Below are 20,633 nucleotides of genomic sequence, written 5' to 3' on the forward strand. Positions count from 1 at the left end.
CCCCTTAGAAATGCTGTTGAAGTGGCAGTAGCCCTAGTGGAATGAGGCCTAATCCCAGCTGGAACCTCTTTGCCATGATGGGAATAACAAAATGCAATGCAAAAGCCAATCCACCTAGAAATAGTTTGTTTTGACACAGGCTTGCCCTGTGAACTTAAAGCAAAAGAAACAAGTAACTGCTGAGACTGCCTAAAATCTTTAGTCCTGCTCAAATAATAACGCAATTGCCTGTGTACATCTAAAGTGTGCAAAATCTTTTCCCCTTTATTTTGAGGATCTGCAAAAACGTAGGCAAATGAATAGTTTGGTTTAAAGCCACACTAGAAACCACCTTAGGCATAAAGGAAGGATTAGTACGTAATGATACCCTGTCCTTATGGAAAATCAAAAGGGCTCTACTGCCATAAGGGCCTGCAACTCAGACACCCTTCTTGCAGAAGTAATAGCCAACAGAAAAGCAGTCTTCCATGACAAATATTTCAATTCAGCAGTAGCTGCAGGCTCAAAAGGTTGTAGAGTAAGTTTTTCCAACACAAAATTGAGATCCCAAGCAGGAGTAGGAGCTCTACGTGGGGTTCTTATATTCTTTGCCGCTCTAAGAAACTGCTTGAACAAAGGATGCGAAAACAAAGGTGGGTCACAATCATAGTGAGCTGAAATTGCTGCAGCATGAATCTTTATGGAAGAGAAAGACAAACCTTTGTCCAATAATTCAGTAAGATATTGAAGAGCCACACTCAAATTAGGCTCTGAAATCTCCAAATTCTTTGCTGTACTCCAAAATAAAAATCTATTCCAATTTTCATGACACTCTCCTAGTACTAGGCCTTCTAGCTTCCATAATCACATTTAAAACTTGTTGAGGAAGCTGAGACCTACCATGCCTCAACACAGAATATGCCAAGCTGTGAGATGAAGAGATGGAAGCTTGACATTGAGCAGATGACCGTCCTTCTGAGATAACAGATGAGGAATCAGAGGTAAAGGCCATGGAGGCTTCTTTACAAGACTCCTTAGAAGTGGGTACCAGTGTTGCCGAGGCCAATCTGGAGCTATCAAAATCATCCTTGGCCTGTCCTGTCTGACCTTTAGTAATACCTTTGGAAGAAGAGGTAGAGGTGGAAAGGCATAGACATGAAGGTTTTTCCAACTGAAAGACAGAGCATCCACTTTCCAAGCTGTGTGATGAAACCCCTTTGTGCAATACTTTGGCAGCTGGTGGTTTAGTGGAGAAGCGAACAGATCTATGTCTGGAGTTCCCCATGACACTGTCAATTTCTGAAATACATGAAGATCCAGTTTCCACTGTGGGGATCCATGATTTGTCTGCTTAATACATCTGCTAGGGAGTTCTGTGCTCCTGGCAGAAACCTTGCCTGAAGAGTCAGTTGCAGGCTTAACGCAGTCTCCCATAGAATCATTGCTTGCCTGCATAGAGGATAAGAATGTGTTCCCCCTTGCTTGTTGATGTACCACATGACAGTTGTGTTGTCTGTCAGAATCAACACCTGCCCTGGAAGAAGTAACTCCTTGAACGCCATCAATGCAAACTGGACTGCTAACATCTCCTTCATGTTGATATGTAGATGCTGTAGTCTGGCAGGCCACTTGTCTTGTATCCACTTTCCATTTAGATGAGCTCCCAAGCAGTGTCCGAGGCATCTGTCGTTAAAATCTGACTCGCCTCTGGCCGGGTCACAGAGAGTCCCTTGTTTAGGTGACATTCCTGAGCCCACCACAAGAATTCCTTTTGAAGGCAAGGTATTATTTGAATGACAGTGTCCAAATCTTGGCAGTGCTGTGTCCATACATTTTTGAGATACCATTGCAGCTTCCTCATATGCAGTTTGGCATTGGGAAGCACCAGAATACAAGATGCCATGAACCCTAATGCTTGAAGGACTGTCCTTGCAGTCAGCACGGACTGATGAGATAGTTGATGGAAGTAAAGTGACAGACTCTTTTGTTTGTCCGGGGTTAAAAGGCCATCTGGGCTGCTGTATTCAGTCTCACACCCAGAAAGCACATGTCTTGAGAGGGTACTAGACTGGACTTTATTTCGCTCACAGAATACCCTAGGCATCTTAGCACTGCTATGACATATTCCAGATGCTGTAGAAGGTGTTCCTTTTCTTGAGCCAGAATCAGGCAGTCGTCCAAGTAAGGATAAATTTGAATGCCTTGAAGCCTGAAGTAAGCTATCACTGGAGCCAGAACCTTTGTGAATACTCTGGGCAGTAGATAAGCCAAAGGGCAATGCAGAGAACTGATAATGAAAATCTCCAGTTCGAAACCGCAGATACTTTCTGCAACTTAGCCTTATGGGCACATGAAGGTAAGCTTCCTTGAGATCCAAAGTTACCATCCAGTGATCCTTGCCCAGCAGAGGTAACAGTTGCTGTAACGTCAACATCTTGAACTTGGGAATGTCCAGATAAGTGTTGAGGATAGATAAATCCAAAATTGGTCTCCACGTGTTCCCCTTCTTTGGTACTAGGAACAGGCGAGAATAAAATCGAAGCCCCTTTCTGACACAGGGACTGGCTGAATAGCCCCTATCTGGAGTAACTGAGAAACTTGCTTGTGAGCCTCTTTTCTTTGTGGAGGAGGAACATCTGGCATGCCTTTGAAAGGGGCATTGTGTGGAAATAAAATCTGTAGCCGTGATGAATGATATCCAGCACCCATCTGTCTTGAGTGATTAAATCCCAATTTTCCTTGAAAAGAGACAATCTTCCTCCCAAAGGAGCTGCCAGACGAGAGTCCACTGGCAGCTGAAAAGGCAGGTCATTGGTTCTGCTTACGAAAGGACTGACCCCTGCCCTCACCAGAAGTCTGAGCAGGTGAACTGTCTGATCTAGGCCTAAACGAACCTTGAGCCCTGCCCCTACCACGGCTAGACCTACCCCTAGACTGGGAACCATAAGCAGGATATGTCCACCCCTTAGCAGGCCAATTTCTACTAAACTTGGAGGCTGCACCTGCAAAAAATCTTTAACAGTCTGCATAGACTTAGCTTTGTCCTCCATTTTCTTTAAAACTGCTTCCACAGGCGGTCCAAACAACACATCAGACCGTAAAGGAGCATCCAAAATCCTGGTCTTAACATGCTCAGCTAAATTCTGATCCTTCAACCATGCATGTCTGCGAAGAACAGAACTAGTAGCAGCCACCCTCGAGGAGGCCTGGACAGCATCAAAACCACACTGCAAAGAATGCTTACCCACTTGTTCAGACACATGAACCAAATCCAGCAATTCTTTACACTCAATACCTTCCGCCAAAGCATCCACCTTAGATTTCAATTGTGAAAGGAGATAATTCTGATATTTCAGCATATGAAATTGACAATTCAACGCCCTCATGGCTAGAGTGGAAGAAGTATATACTTTCTTACCCCACCTATCCAAAGCCCTTGCCTCTTTATCAGAGGGTACAGGATTTTTAACCACAGAAGCTTTAACACCTTTAGGCCCCTGAGAAACAGTTTCTGGGTCCGCCCTGGGACTCTTAAACAAATACTTATGAGCTTCGGGCACCCTATAATACCTATCAGGCTTAACAGGAGCAGGAGGCAAGGAATCAGGGTTCAGAGAAGCCTCTGCAAAACATCCTCCACCACATTCAACACAGGAGGAATAGCTAAGGGCCTATGCTGGGGCAAAACAAGAATTCCCTAAGCCTTTTCTGGAGTCAGAGTAATCTTGGCCTTCCCATTTAAAGTGCTCCCTCATGGAGTGAAGAGTCTCTGAAAATGAAAAATCCTCAGGAGGAGAAGCTGAAGGAGTGGAATCATCCACATCAGAATCAGAATAAGTAGGAAACTCTTGCAAGTCTTCATGAGAAGACTCTGAAGCCTGTGAACACTGTTCAAAACTATCAAACTCCTGTTCCACCCTAGGCCTCTTATCAGGTGGGGCATAGAACCTCTAATCAGAGTAATCAAATCTTCTGCCATTTTAAGCATATGTTTCTTAGGCACAGAGCCGAAATGCTAGGAGAAGCCCCTACAGAAGCTGAACTTGGCCTTCCTCTAAAAGAAGCTTTGGCAACAGAAGGAGAGGCCCTAACTACCTTGGGAAGAGAGGGAAGAACAGTTACCTGAGAAGCCCCTCAGCCTGGCCTACCTCCTGAGAGGGCACATCCTGTAACAGTAAAGTATCTGCCTGAGACTCCATAGAGACTCCTGGCAAAACCTCTGGCTCCCCTGAGCCTTCTAAAGGACCGACGTCCGGGACTGCCGGTTCCTCACCCCTAGACTTCACTGTTTTGTCCTTGCGCTTCTTAGATGAAGCAGGCGCCGGAGCATCCGACGGCATAGTATAATTGCAACGCTTCCCAAACACTAACCTAGCACAATCAAGCCTCCTCTTAATAGTGCGCTTGTTAAATCTAGCACAAGAGCGGCAACCAACAACGCCGTGCTCAGGCCCTAAACAAGGTATACACAATGTATGATAATCCCTATGCGGTATCTGCTTCCCACAAGAAATACAGTTATTCACTTTTTCTGACATCCGGTTAAATACTGAGGCAAGGAAAAACCAAAATGTTCTAACGGGTTACTTAGCCAACTCTGTATTCGGTCTGAAACTCCGGTTTCGGAAAATCTCAGAACGCCAACCTGCACTCGCAAAATTGCTTCTGCATCGGACCATGCGGCAAAAAAGACTGAGGAAATGACGTCGGTCATGCGCATTAGTACCCTGACGTACTGACGTCAGTCTAAGGCGCCATGACCGACGTCAGCCTTATACTCTGGTATTCGGGCCGACTGGGACGCGGACTATACCCCAATTGTCAGGACTGCAGCAAGGGAAGACGAAGAACATCTGGAGCTAGGCACTTTGTCAATACCCTGGGCGCAGTAGATAAGCCAAAGGGCAGTGCAGAGAACTGATAGTGCGTGTAGCCTGCTTTGAAGTGTAGGTATCTTCTGCAAGATTCCTTGAGTGGGATGTGCAGGTATGCTTCTTTTAAATCTAGTGTTGCCAACCAGGCATCTTTGCCTAGCATAGGAAGTAATTGGTGAAGAGCTGGCATCTTGAATTTTGGAATTGCCAAAACGGTGTTTAGAGTAGACAGGTCCAGGATAGGACACCATGAATTGTCTTTTCTGGGTACCAGGAAAAGTAGAGAGTAGAAACCTTGTCACTTTTCCTCTTCTGGTACCAGCTTAATAGCCACCATGCTTAAGAGAAAAAGTACTTGTTTTTGGGCCTCTGCCCAATGATTTGGGGGTAGGTCCGGCCACCCTCTTGAGTGTTGGCAACGTGTGGAAGTGAAATCTGTATCCCTGGGATACTATATTTAAAACCCATTTGTCCTGGGTAATGAGTTCCCAGTTCTTTGCATGAAGAGCAATCTTTCCCCCTAAAGGGGCAGTCAGTCGATAAGTGCTTGGAAATTTTAAATGGAAGTTATTGAGACAGTTTAGCATGGGGGGGGGGGGTCTTATTACTCCCAGATTTGGAAGGGGAGGACGCCCACTGCTTAGTCCTGTGTGCCCCCTGGGAGTGAAACCTGGGGCTTCTGCTGTGTCTGGGTTTGGCTTGAGAAGACCTGGAAAGGACCAATTCTTAAAGGGCCAGTGCCTACTACATATAGGAGGCTGAACTTGTAAGAAATATTTAACAGTTTGCATAGATTTAGCTTTATCTACCATCTTTTTAAGAACTTCCTCAGCCTTGTTTCCAAACAGGCAGTCCTGATTTAAGGGAGCATCCAACAATTTAGTTTTAACATGATCAGGCAAAGATTGCTCCTTTAATCAAGCATGTCTTCTGAGCACAGACCCAGTAACAGCAGCCTTGCAAGAGGCCTCGAATGAATGAAAACCACATTGCAAAGTATGTTTTCCAACTTGTTCAGCAGAATGCATTAAAGCCTGTAATTCTTTATTTTCCACACAGTCAGGAATCAACATCATTTTCTGTTTAAGCAATCCAATAACATGTTTCTGATACTTTAACATATGAAACCGGCAGTTTAAAGCCCTAATGGCCAAGGTTGCAGAAGTGTAAACCTTCTTACCCCATCTATCCAGCGCCCTGGAGTCTCTATCAGAAGGGGTAGGATTTTTAGCAGTAGAAGCCTTAATGCCCTTGGGCCCCTGTGAAATAGTCTCTGGAACTGCAATAGGATTTTTAAAAAGAAACTTGTGTGACTCAGGGACCCTGTAGTATCTGTCAGGTTATCTGGGAGCAGGAGGCAAGGAATCAGGGGCCAAACTAGATTCCGAAAAGGCATCAACAATGTCTAGTACAGGAGGAATAGCTAAAGGCCTATGCTGAGGTTTTAGTAAGAAATCCCTAAGCCTCTTTTTTGAATCAGAAAAATCCTGGCTTTCTCAGTGGAACTGCTCCCTTAGACTATACAAGGTTTCCCCAAAAGAAAAATCCTCTGGAGGGGATGCAGAGGGAATGGAGTCCTCTGCATCAGAATCCTCATAAGTAGATAAGGGCAAATCCAGATCATCAGAAGAAATCAGAAAAAAAACAGAATCCAGGTCAGAAGATTCATAAGCAACTTCAGTCCTAGGCCTCTTAGAAAGGGGGGGGGGTTTGGCTACCCCTGATTAGAGTTATTAAATCTTCAGCCATTCTTATCATTTGTTTTTTAGGCAAAGAGGCCTGAGCATGTGGCCTGGGCATCGTTTTTTTTTTAGGTATGTCTCGAGATTTAGAACTAAGAGAAGAAGGAGGCGCCGGTTTAATATGCAAATCCATAGGCCTGAATATACCCTCAGAAGCCGGTGCCTGCACAGCGGCTCCAGACCCATCCAAGGTAGAGACATCCGCAGGTTCCATAGTTGAAGCATCTCGTGGCATACTGGACTCCGAATGGGTCTCAGTAGAGGCTTGCGAATCAGAAGTAGCGGGTATCAGGGACTGCGAAAGCGCCTCACTGAGTACCGGTGAACTGGCGACTAGCTTAGGAGAAGCACCGTCGGCAGTTTTGGACCTCAGTGGCCTGTCTCTGTCTTTATCTTTGCATTTTTTCTGAATCCTGGTAGTCAGATGGCTAACCGACGACATTTCTGGATAATTAAACCGAGAACCGAAATATTTAGAGGCGAAAATATACCGATCACGGATAGAGCGCTGATTAAATGAAGCACAAAACCGACAGCAAGGTACGTCGTGGTCAGGGCCTAGGCAAGGAAAATCTTTATGAGGTATTTGCTTTCCACAAGTAATGCAATTATTAACTTTTACTGACATCGGAAAGGAGCAAGAAAAAGTTTCCCCAAAGGGGTACTTAGCTTTAGTTGAAGACTTCGGTTCTGAAACTCGAAAACAAAAATTTCAGGAGTCGGCCGACTGGCACTTGTGAACTGCTTCTGCTTCAGGCACCGCACGGCAAGAAAGACTGATGTAATGGTGTCGGCTGCATGTTTTATACCCCTGACATCATGGAAGAAGGGACAGCAACCGATGCAGGACCCAAGACTTTGTTAATCAGGCCAACTGAGGGCTACCTGCAAGCAGATAACCCAAATGTAATGACTGCAATAGTGAAATACGAAGAACATCAATGAAACTGCAAGTGTCTAAATGACGTCCTAGGAATACTGGACATTGAGTGAAATTCATGTTGGATTTCCAGGTGTAGCAATGAACTGCCCAGATCTTTCTGCAACTTGGAATGGTGGCAAACAAGATCTTGGCTAGTCATGGTGAACAAGGGCATTCCAGGAAGAAAAGATTCTAAAAGGGCTCGAGGCTGAAGCATTACATTTGCTGGACAGGATCTGAATGGTAGCTTAAGGACCCATACACATCTGATCAGATGGGCTGAATGAATAGATCACACAAGGCTCAGTAAGAAAGTAACCAAAGCATGTAGCATCTTGTCAGGCATCTTTCAGAGGCCCAACAGAAAAGCAAAGACTTTTTAGAAGCAGCGTAGAAGAGCAGCAGTGGATCATTCAGAACAAGGAACTAGTTCCTGGCTAAGGATCATGGATAAATCCAGGTAGGGATTCTGCCTGGGATTCCGACAATTTGAACAAACCAAGTCCTACAGAAACTGTTCCATTCAAAATGTGGACTGCATTTCTCTCTCAGCTTTTCCCAGTACCAAGTTGAACTGTGGCAATTTAAACTTTCTTTCTGAAATTCTATACGAAAAGCTTGTTTTACTTATATCTGAGAAAGGTTAAGTTCTCGTAACAACCTAATTAAAACTGCTGTTGCACAGTTACAAAGCACATGGGCTGATGTTTTATGCACAACTTCGGGAATTTAATAGCATCACTTTTTTCACAATGTCTATGAATGTTTATTCTGTAACATTATTTTTAAACGTATGTTTTAAAAAACAAAATCCAAAGGTGAAATAAGATTCTGTGAAATATAAAGGTCCATGGCAAAGTCTGAATGAAGGGTCCTTGACTATAGCAAACACAGATTAGTCACTATCACTGTCCTCGTTCTCGCTGAGTTCTGAGCCTCTCTCACTCCCACTGTTACTCTGCTGATCATTTTCATGATCGGAGTGATCACTGACACTGTGAGAGGGAGACAGACTGCCACTTCTACTCCTCTGACCTCGTTTTTCATCTTCTTCTTCACTCCCACTGTCCTCGCGTCCACTTTCATCCTGGTGTTTATCTTCATTATCACTGTCAGCATCTTCATCATCATCACTTCCAAAGATTTCTTCTTTGTCACGGGCAGCTCGGTCATGAGTCTCTTCCCCACTTTCATTCTCCGATTCACTAGCACTCTTTTCACTTTGCTTACTCTCCTTCTCTTCTTTCTCCTCCTCTTCATCATGATCACTTTCACTAAGTGAATTCTCAGCATCGCTACCCTCCTCCTTGTCACTGCCTTCTTTCTCACTTTCACTGCCCTTCTCTTTGTCTTCATCTAAAAGAAATACAACATGTTAATTAAATACACAAAATAATACACTCTGAATCAGAAAATACACACAGTACAAACAGCCTAAAAAATCACTACTGGTTTTGTACAATATCTAAAAAGCAAAAGTTTTAAGTACTTGCAAGCTTTGCTGCAGTTAATATGAAGTCTGCATATGTGACCGCATTCTTTTTTCCTCCTTCCATAAATCCAGAAGCACCATGGGACTCTAACAGACCAACTTTAGCATGCTCATAAAAAGTTAGAGGTAAAGAAAAAAATCTTGTACATTACAATCTGGTTAGCCTAACAACAGCAGGGAAAGTCATGGAGACAATACTGATGGGAATGCTGGTAGAATGTCTATAAGACAATCTCCAAAACCACAGCTAACATGAGCTGGTCTCAAGAAGGAGCTGTCAAACAAACCTGAAGCATATTAGTGGTGAAACTACCACAGAAAGACCAGAAGATGTAGTCCAACTGGACTTTAACAAGGCTTCTCACTTGCTCCTAAAAAGGAGGTTGATAAGAAAACTGGAGAGATTGAGGGGAAAATGCCACTACTGTGGAACAAATCTGAAGAGTTGGATGGCTGAGTGGTACAATATTGAGGGTTATGGTGAGTGACAATGACAGGAATTAGGAAAGTGAATAATGGAATGCCACAAGGGTCTGTCCTGGGTCCAGTACTCTTCAGTGTTTATCTCAGACATACCTGAAGGAACAGAAATCAAGATCAACCTTTCCTACTGAAAACACAAAGACAGGTACAACATTAGAGGTTGGGGAAGAATAATGATGAACATGGAAAGGATGAATAACTGGACAGGAAGGAGGCAGCTGCAATTCAGGGCAAGCAAATACACAACACTGCAACCAGAAAACAACCCTAGTATCAAGTTATTAGCTGGGGGAAGTGGAACTGATAGCAAAAGAGCAGGAAAAAGTTTTAGGGGTATTGCTCGCACCCAAGACTGGACAACCAGGAGCTGAGTAAGACAGCAGTGCTAGCAGTAAACACAATGTTGAGATGTATTCTCAATGGGACAGGACTTCAGAAGAAATGAGGTAATGCTTCCCACTCAATATGGCCTAGGTCAGAGCACAGCATGCTGCTGGGAAGAATCCACAGGAGAGTTAACAGGAGGTCTGTGGAATGGAGAAGAAATATTACCAAAGCCTTGGATTTATTTTCTGTCTTGAGAGCAGAAGAAACAGAGGTTGTGGATACTTGTAAACAAGATTATATAATGAAGGTGTGAAAAGGTAATTCTGAACAGAAAGGACATATATAGGAAAGAAGGGAATACAAGCTGTAAACTGTGAAGAACACTTTCTTCCTTGATTTCCAAAGTATTTTCCCCAGTGTGTGTTATTAACCTATGAAATGGACTGTTGGAATGGGTGGTGGACAGGGACTCCACAAAGGGATTCAAGAGGGCATAAAACAGTGGAAGGACATTTTGACCTAAAGAGGTAAACTGCGTTACTCTCAAACTGCAGCTAGCAGACCAGACTGACCATATGATATGGGGTGATGTGACAGAATGGAGTAGTTTTATGCATATATTATCACTGGAGAGGACTTGTAAGATAACCTCCATTCATCCAATATTACAGCTAGAAGTTAAATATTACCTACACACCTCTTTACCAAATAAGCATGTGACAGAATATCTGGATAATGATGCAGTCAACAGGACAAAACAGCAAATTGCAGTGTAAGTGGGCATGTTTTGCAGTACAGTTGACAACATAACAGTCTTCTCTGAAGTGCTGCCAGTGGCAGACACTAGCAGGGCAAAGCAACACAGAAATAAGTGCGTGGTAGACGGATTTGAAGCTAGCAGTAGAAGGTTCTTCTTCATTAAGAGCACTGACAACTAGAAAGGAGGATCCATGTGGCTATCCTACACTTAAGTATGGATGGGAAGGACACTCTCAAAGATGAGCTACACCATACCGCTCAACCTCTTAGTGCAAGAAATCCAGATAAAGCCAAAAATATTTTTTTGAGGTGGGCAAAATCCCAAAATCAGGGACAGATTTTAAATACTGCTCTTACAAATTGACAAAGTTGACAGAATAACAGCTTGTGGTTACCATGCATTTTCTGAAGGATATGACGTCTTGTCACTATTTAGTGAATGCAATCCCACAGTGATAAACCAGAAAACCACAAATTTTAAGAGGAACAGACCAAATATACGAGGCAAAAAAATCAGGACAACTGAGAGGTATGGGTTAGGAAAAATAAAACACACACACACACCATATATATATATATATATATATATATATATATATATAAATAAATATATATATATATATATATATATATATATAAATAAATAAATATATATAGATATATATATATATATATATATATATATATATATATGTAGTACCTTAAACTGAAGAGGATGAAGATGCACAGGATTTGTGTGAAAGGAGAAAGAGCACAAGTGGCAGGAATAAGGCACAAAGAACTATTCGTGAAGGGAGCTAGGGAGGAGACGATGAGGGGAGGGGTAATGGTTTGCAATCCCAGACCACTATATACAACAAACATCTGCATGCTGTATTACTACATGGAAATATTGATCCTAAACACATAACAAAAGGACATATATGCATAGAGACTGGGACAGTGAAATCTGGATTAATGACATACACTAAAGAGACAGCAACGCATAATGTGGTGGGGATGGCAACTCAACCTTTACTGCAGTGCTTTATCACAAAGTACTTTACAATACAAATGACATTCAAATAAACAACTGTTATGCAAAAGTTAAGAAAAAGCAGCAAGTATCTCCAACAGGATGGTATAACTGTGGAAAAGGATGATGATCAACACAAGGAAGGGAAGACATTGTGGACTAGATGTAGAAGAAGGCAGAAGGGGTTCCAGGTTATTACTGTATCATACAACTTACAAGATTCAGGAAAGTAAGATTACAACTGGCTGAAAAAGCAGTATTACTCGACTAAACGGAGGAGGACAATACTCCTGGAGAACCTTAACTCATTCACATCTCTACTACATTTGCTTTTACTTTAACACCCACAGTTCCTATTGTCATCAAGACATTTTGGGGAGCCAAGTTCCTGAACTAAGAATCGTCCTGATAACAGTACAGGGCATGGAAAGGCAAGTGGAATATGGGCAGCACAGTGGAGCAAAGGGTAGCATTGTCGCCTCACAGCAAGAAGTTCCAGAGTTTGATTCTCGGCTGGGGTTACTATTATTTGCAGTCTGCATACTCTGTGTTCACATGTGTTTTTCTGGTACTCTGGTTTCCTCCCACTTTCCAAAGACATGTAGTAGGTGGACTAGACACACTAAACTAGCCGTAGGTATGAGTGAAAGTGTTAGTCAGTGAGTCTGTGTGTGTGTGGTATTTCGTAGAACAGCCGCATGTCTGGCCACCCAGCAGTGTGAACACTGGCTCTAGATGATGATCACTGCTGATGTGACATACTGAATCCATATGCAAAAAATAGGAAAAAGGTGGTTATGGGTGGGTGGACATGAAAGGCAAGGTGTAAGAAACAAAATGATATTAATACTATAAACCAAGAATGCACTGCAGTGGAGATGACCATCGTCGGTTACTCAAATTTTCATATCTACAGTCACAGTTTCATAAGAGACACTTGTACGGCATTCAGATTCATAGTAAAAATGCTATGGTGGTAGTCAGAAAAATACACTTCACTGTCTGTATATAATGTAGATATAGATAAACCACTAGTCACTATGAAAAAGAAAAGTTATATACTCACAACTACATATCTGTAAAGTCCATTTTCATTCTTCCTCAATGAATGGTATCAGATCCGACTTGGCCTCTCTTCTTACAGACTCTGGATCCAAATCTCAAGCTCCTTCCTTACCCATAATGCCCCTTACTACTGTTTTACCTCAGATTAAGTTTGCTGCCATTATAAACTGCTCAAGAAGACAAGAAAAGGAACAGCACAGGGGCTCAATCAGGGATTACCAAGAAAAATGCTTATCAGGTCACTCCCGAAGAAAAGGAGGGAGGAGTCGGAGGGTGGGTAGTTGAGGAAGAATGAAAATGGACAACAAAGATGCCTAGATGTGGTGAATACATAACGTTTATATCTGTTGTTGTCATTTTTATTCATCCTCAATAAATGGGACAGTGTACAATATAACCCTGGGTAGCCCTCATAGAAGGATTTTCCTGAGTATCTCAGAACCAAAAGCAGCCCTGTTTCTGGAGATGATGTCCAATTCGTAATGAGCGATAAAAATATGAGCATTGGACCAAGTGGCTGCAGCACAAATATCAATGGAAGCAAGCTCTGGCCCAGAAAGCAGCAGATATGGCCATAGATCTAGTAGAGTGAGCCTTTGGATGTCTTGTCAAAGGTAAATCTTTCAAGGAGTAAATATAAGAAATATAATCTAAAATCAATTTAGCTAAGGTAACTTTAGAAAACAGGTTTTTCAAATTTTTGATGGCAAAGGAAACAAAGTTTGTCAGTTTTCTGAAAATCCTTTGTTCTATGCAGATAAAAACAAAGCTGCCTATCTACATGCAAAAGGTAAAGCAAGTATTCTCCTTTACTGGAAAATGTTGGAAAGATGACTGGCAAATTTACAACCTGATTGATGTACGTTTCAAAAGAAATCTTTGGTAGAAAAGATGGATTAGTAGCTAAAGTAACTCTGTCTTTATGGAAAATCAAATAAGGTCGTTTTGAAGAGAGTGCCTGGAGTTCAGAAACTCGTCTGGTGGAAGTAATAGCTACAAGGAAGATTGTTTTCCAAGAAAGAAATCTGAGGTCAAATTTAGCTGAAGGCTCAAAGGGGGTTTGACCCAAGATTTGTAACACAACTGTGAGATCCCAAGGTGGAGTAAGAACTTTAATCAAGAGGTCTAAGCAGAAAAGTGCCTTTTAGGAATGTTTTACATAGTCTGGATGAAGTTAGAGGAGAAACAATCTCCACAGTGATAATCAGAGATGGCTGCTAGCTGAACTTTGATGGTGTAAAAACTGCCACCTTCTTGAAAGTCTGATGCCAGAAAATCCAACACTGCAAGAATGGGAGCAGTAAAGGGATCTAATTCTCTGTTGGGCCCAGATGGAGAATCATTTCCACTTACTCCTGTATAATTTCCTGGCTGCAGGTTTCTGGGAAGATGTTAATATTTGGTGAACTGGAGAAGAAAGCCTTGACTGTCTAGCCATCAATGGAATTGGAGAAACCATGTGGTCAACTTGAGGCCTGGGATGTCCGGATGAGCCATCCCTGGGGGATGAGATACTAGATCTGAACTGGGGTCTAGTGTCCAAAAAGGACACAGAAGGTGAGACCACTGGAAGGGAAACCAAACTTGCTGAGGACAGAAAGAGGCAATGAGGAATTTGGGGATTAGATGTAGGGAAGGGTAAGCATACAGGACTAGAGCATCTCCCGGCGACTCCCCCCCCCCCCCCCCGAGGTGGGATTAAGGCAAAAAACCTGCTGCACTTGCTGAGGGGCAAGGAGAAAAGATTGTAGCATGGTTGACCTCATCTGTGGAAGATCCTTTCAACTACTGCAACACTGACAGACCACTCATGAGGAATCAGAATAGCTCTGCTGAGCTTGTCTGCTAGAACTCTGGATTTCCCCAGTATTTGTATTGCTACTAGAAAGTGGTTGGAGGAGATCATACACTACCAGACTCTCACTGCTTCTCGGCTAAGAGGGTAGGACCTTGTTCCCCCTTGTTTGCTGATGTACCACAGCACTGACATATTATCCATCTGGATAGCAACTGTCCCTAGAAGAAGAGAGTCCTGAAAGGAGTGCTGTGCTAAAAGGATTGCTGTTATCTCTAAGACATTTATATGCAGTTTGGTCTCTTCTGGGGACCACATGCCTTGAACAGTCCATCCCAAGAAATGCCCCACACTCACCCCAATTAGGAGGCATCTGTTGTCAGTGTGGCCTTGGGGGGAGGAAGGATAAAGGGACATCCCCGACAAATGTCTTTGGGCTGGACCCACCAATGTAGGGAGGCCCTACAAACCCAAGAATGTTTTATAGGATGATTCAATGGTTGTTGCAGAATTGACCACTGTACTGCCATAGTCCACTGGAGTATTTGCATGTGAAGGCAAGCAGTGGGTAGTGAGTAACCGCTGCAGCCATCAAACCTAAAGGCTGAAGTACCAGTTTTGCCACAGTGGACAGATGTGATAAGATCCAACTGACACTTAGTCTCAAAGTATGAATTCTGATTTGTGGTAGAAAAGCCAACTGATTGATAGTGCCCAGGTGAGCTCCTATGGAGTCCAAGGCTTGAACTAGCTGAAGAAGAGACTTGGGGAGATTGGGACTGACTGACACAGATGGAGTAAGTAATCTATTGTTTCCTTGATTGGATGCCTGGTTGGAATGGTAAGGAGCTAGTCATCCAAATAAGGAAATACTCTGAAATAAGCTGATACCACTGCCATACACTTAATGAACACCCTGAGGACTGTGGTGAGACCAAAGGGCAGGGCTCTGAACTGGTAATGACTGGCCCCCAGCCGAAAGCATATGTATCTCCAAGAAAATCTGTTATTTTGATGCGATACCATGCATCCTGGAGGTCTATGGAGCTCATCCAGTCATCGTTCCACAGAAAAGGGAGAATGGATTGAACCGTGAACGTTCTGAACTTGGGAGTTTTTTTAGAAGATGATTCAGATAACAGAGATCCATAATTGGTCTCTGGTCCCCTGTTTTCTTTGCCATTAAAAAGAACCTTGAGTAAACCCCTGATCCTCTTTGGTTTGGTGGGAACTCCTGGATGACTTTTGTCCAGCAGTTTCTGAATTTCTAGGGCTGCTAACTCCTACTGATTGGGTGGTACAATGGGGAGACTTTTTTGTTGGGCTGGTGGAATTTATAAAAAGGGATAGAAATAACCTCCGGATATGATTCTTTGCACTAAAGAATCTTTTGTGATGGCTGTTCAGGTGTCAAGTGCTCTCCCGCCGAATGCCTCCAGAGAATAGTTGGGCAACCATTCAGGAAAGCTGAAAAGGTCCATCTGAAAATGAATCTCAAAACCCTAGGTTTTGTGGCTACCCTCTGCCATTAGGGTGGTATCTTCTGTTATTATTTCCCCCTCTGACTATGGAAGAAATTTCCCCTCATGAATTCTGAAAAGGACCTTAGGATTTTTGGAACCACATCTTTTTCCTGCCAGGTTGATTCCTGGAAAAGGATCCTTGGAAGATAGAAAACCAGATTCCCATGGCAGATAAGGTCTTTCCATCTTATTCACTCCAGGAAAGTACGTCTTTAAACAGTGGGCCCAAACAAGAAAGATCCATCAAAAGGAGACTTGAAAGGTTCTGCACAATCACGTCCATGTATTTCCTAATGGTTATCCCTGAACCCGCAGCCCATGAGAAACCTTCAGCTGCATGAGAGATTAACCTCGTGGACATGTTCAACATGGACTGGAGGGTGGCCAGTTGTGAAAAAAAAAAACAATTAAAAGACCGTAAGGCGATGGTTGTTGACACATAGATGAGCTTTCCAAACCTGTCCTATACTCTAGACTCTTAATTAGGCAGATGGACAGAGGAGCTCTCTTCAGCTGCCTCCTTTTTTGTGGCTGCTACAACAACCATGGCATCTATGGGAATTCCCTTACTCCAAAAGGGTCTATCTGGGGGGAGGGGGACTAGGATCGTTTCCAGGCAAAGTACAGTTTTGTACCTACCATAAATGTAGATGTTCGAGTGCTCATACAGCTGCAGTCATTACAGATGGGTTATCCTGCCGTCAGGCGGGTCCTCGGTCGGCCGAATTCCAAAGTCTAGGTCCGGCGTCGGTTGTCGTTGCTTCTTCCCTGATGTCAGTGTGGCAGGGGTACAAAAGAGGCAGCCAACGCCATTTTCTTCAGTTTTTCTTGCCCCAGATGTCAGGTGCCCCCAGAAGGAAGGCAAAACATAAAGTTATGCAAACATGCAATATAGAATAATCAAAAAACAGTAGTTGCAAGCAAATACACCATAAGAGAATACCCCAAATAGGTTGTATGATAAGGTGTTTGTCATAAGGCCTGTCTTAAGAGGGGACGGAGGGGGGAGGGGTAACCTGGACTGCAGCTGTATGAGCACTCGAACATCTACATTTATGGTAGGTACAAAACTGTACTATGTTCATCGTGCATACAGCTGCAGTCATAACAGATGGGTAGAATCCCAAAGCTAAGTAAGGGTGGTAGGCACTAAGTGGAACTAGGAGGAGCGAGGATGCCCTGCAAGACTGCTGTGCAAAACCCGCTCTAGATTTAGAGTATAGTGGAAGGTGACAGTGCTTGGAGAAAGTGTGCACTGAACTCCAAGTGGCTGCTTCCAAAATGTCCTTGGTAGGGACCCCCCTGAGGAAAGCTGCAGAGGTAGCTGTGGCCCTGGCGGAGTGGGATCTGATGCATGCAGGCACAGTTTTTCCATGAAATGAGTAACAAAAGCGTATGCAGTGGGCTATCCATTTTGAAATTGTCTGTTTGGAAATGGCCTTTCCTTGAGCACCTGTAGCATAGGACACAAAGAGTTGCTCGGATTTCCTGAATGGCTTTGTCCTGCCCAAATAATAACGAAGTTGTCTGTGAATATCCAAGGAATGTAGTAGTCTTTCCCCTTTGTTTTGTTTTGTGGATTTGGATAAATGGTAGGTAGGTGGATAGTCTGATTCAAAGCTACACTGGATACTACCTTTGGCATAAAGGTAGGGTTGGTTCGTAAGGAACCTCTGTCCTGATGGAAAATGATGAATGGTTGCACAGCCATGAGGGCCTGTAGCTCCGAAACCCTGCGTGCTGAGGTGATAGCCAGAAGAAAGGCTGTTTTCCATGACAAGTATTGTAGTTCTGTTGAAGAAGCTGGCTCAGAGGGAGGAAGGGTCAGCTTTTCCAATACGAAGTTGAGGTCCCGAGCAGGGACTGGTGGTTTCCTTGGGGGTTTTATATTTTTTGCCCCTCTGAGGAACTGCCTTAAGAGAGGATGTAAGAATAAAGGAGGATCTGTGTTGTATTGTGCAGAAATGGCTGAAGCGTGGATCTTGATGGAGGAGAAGGAAAGTCCACTGTTTAACATCTAAGCTAGGTACTGTAAAATTTGAGGTATATTTATTACCCAAGGATTCTGGCCCTTTTCTTGATTCCAGGCACAAAATTGTTTCCATTTGGCGGAGTAGGCTTTTCTAGTAGAAGGTCTTCTGGCCTCCAAGATGATATCCTGCACCTCCTTGGAGAGGAGAGTCTGTTGGGAAATCAAGGAATTCTCCATGCAGCTAGATTTAGGGTTTTGAGCTGGCTGTGAAGGGTTTTGTAGTTGTGCTGGGACAACAGAAGAGGGACTAGAGGTAGGATCCATGGTGGGGAATGTGTCAGGCTCTTCAGGAGCGGATACCAGTGTTGTCTTGGCCAGTCTGGAGCAATGAGAATCATTTGCAGCCTCTCTGCTCTGGCTTTTAATAGAACTTTGGGCAGCAGAGGAAGAGGCGGGAAGGCATAAACTGTCAATGTTGTCCAACTGAAAGAGAGTGCGTCCACTTTCCAGGCCTGTGGATGACAGGTCCTTGAACAAAATTTTTTCAACTGGTAATTTCTGTGGGTAGCAAAGAGATCTATGCCTGGCTGTCCCCATGCCTGAGATATCTTTGTGAAAACTTGAGGATGCAACTTCCATTCGTGTGGATCTGTCATATTTCTGCTTAGGTTATCTGCCAGTGTGTTTTCCTTCCCTGGCAGGAATTGTGCCTGTAGTTGAATTTGCAATTCCAGTGCTGTGTTCCATAGGGTCATGGCTTGCCTGCACAGGGGGTATGAATGAGTTCCCCCCTGTTTGTTTATGTACCACATCACTGTGGTGTTGTCTGTCCTTATCAATAGCTGGCCTGGATACAGTAAGTCTTTGAAGGTCATAATAGCATTTTGCACGGCTAGCATTTCCTTTTGGTTGATGTGTAGGTGCTTCTCTTTTTGGGACCATTTTCCCTGAATGCACTGATCTGTCATGTGTGCTCCCCAGGCGTAGTCTGAAGCGTCTGTTGTGATGATTTGAGTTGCTTGAGGTTCACAGAAAGGGAGACCTGTGTTTCTTTGTCATGCTTGAGCCCACCACAAAAATTCCTTTTGAAGGCATGGAATGAGTGGTATAATTGTTTCCAAGCTGTGGCTGTGTTGAGACCATAAGTTTTTTAGGTACCATTGAAGTTTCCTCATATGCAGCTTTGCACATGGGATTAGTAGGATGCAAGATGCCATGAATCCCAGAGCCTGCAGGACTTTCCTTGCAGTTAGCCTGGTGAAAGTTGCCATTTTGCTGAAGTATTGAGACAGTTGCCCTTGTTTGTCTGGCGTGAGGTAGGCCATCTGGGTGGTTGTATTCAAGCTGGCACCCAGGAAAATTATTTGTTGAGAGGGCATTAGTTTTGATTTCTTTTTGTTGACTGTGTATCCCAGGAAGTTCAACAGTTTTATTACAAACGCCAGGTGCTGCAATAGTATGTCCTTGCTGTCCGCTTGGATCAGGCAGTCGTCCAGATATGGGTAGATTTGTATTCCTTGTAGTCTGCAGAAGGCGATTACTGATGCCAGGCATTTCGTAAACACTCTGGGCGCAGTAGATAAGCCAAAGGGCAATGCAGAGAATTGGTAATGGGTTGAACCTGCAAGAAATCTGAGGTATCTTCTGCAATCTTGTCTGACAGGGACATGCAGGTATGCCTCCTTGAGGTCCAATGTTGCCAGCCAAGACTCCTTACCCAGCATGGGAAGAAGCTGCTGTAATGTGAGCATCTTGAATTTTGGCACCTGTAGATATGTGTTTAGGATGGATAGGTCTAAGATAGGTCTCCAATCTTTGTCTTTCCTTGGTACCAGGAATAGTCTGGAATAAAACTCTTGACCTTGTTCTTTTGCAGGTACCTCTTGAATCGCTTTCATGTTCATGAGAGCGGAAATTTGTTTTTGTGCCTCTGCCCTTTGATTTTGTGGCAGGTTTGACATGCCTCTCATTTTTGGAAGGGTGTGAAAGTGGAACCTGTAGCCTCTGTCTATAATGTCCAGAATCCATTTATCTTTTGTAACAATAAGCCAATTTTTTGAGAATAATGCCAGTTTTCCGCCCAAAGGTGCTGCCATTAAAGCTTTGCTTGGCAGGTGTAGGGGGAAGTCATTGTGGCTGTTTTCTAAATGACTGTGATCTATCTTCTCCACCTCTTGGGGTTGGTGCTTGCCACTGTCTGGCTCTGAAAGATCCTTGAGGTTGCCCTCTACCCCTTGGGCGTCTGTATCTGCCCCTTTGAGGTCTGTCCGTGGCTGGAAAGGACCAATTTTTTGAAGGCCAGTTTCTGCTGAAACGTGGAGGTTGTACCTGCAGGAAATCTTTCACTGTTTGCATTGATTTCACTTTTTCCTCCATTTTCTTTAGTACCTCCTCAGCTTTAACACCAAACAATACATCTTTTTGAAGAGGTGCATCTAATAATTTAGCTTTGACATGATCTGGTAAGATTTGCTCTTTGAGCCAAGCATGCCTACGTATAACAGACCCCGTAACAGCAGCTCTACATGAGGCCTCTAAAGCATCAAAACCACACTGCAAGGTTATGTTTACCCACTTGCTCTGCACCATGCAACAAATCCTGCAACTCTTTTAAATCTGGTTGTTCTGGTTGTGTCATTTTGCTTTTCAACTGAGATAACAAAAACTGTTGGTACTTTAACATAT

General features: G+C 43.5%; 1 protein-coding gene across 1 annotated transcript in view; it reads right to left on the reverse strand.

The window, feature by feature from the left end:
- Window positions 1-8,224: 8,224 nt before the first annotated feature.
- Window positions 8,225-20,633, reverse strand: part of PAF1 (PAF1 homolog, Paf1/RNA polymerase II complex component) — a 712,617-nt gene continuing 700,208 nt past the window's right edge. The window contains exon 14 of the mRNA XM_044062107.1: window positions 8,225-8,873. Coding sequence (XP_043918042.1) covers window positions 8,413-8,873 — 461 coding nt within the window. The 3' untranslated portion in view covers window positions 8,225-8,412. The remainder of the gene's footprint in view (window positions 8,874-20,633) is intronic.

The sequence above is a fragment of the Protopterus annectens genome, chromosome 1.part0 (assembly GCF_019279795.1).
Source record: "Protopterus annectens isolate FY-2018-M chromosome 1.part0, PAN1.0, whole genome shotgun sequence".
In the NCBI taxonomy this organism is placed as follows: Eukaryota; Metazoa; Chordata; order Ceratodontiformes; family Protopteridae; genus Protopterus; species Protopterus annectens.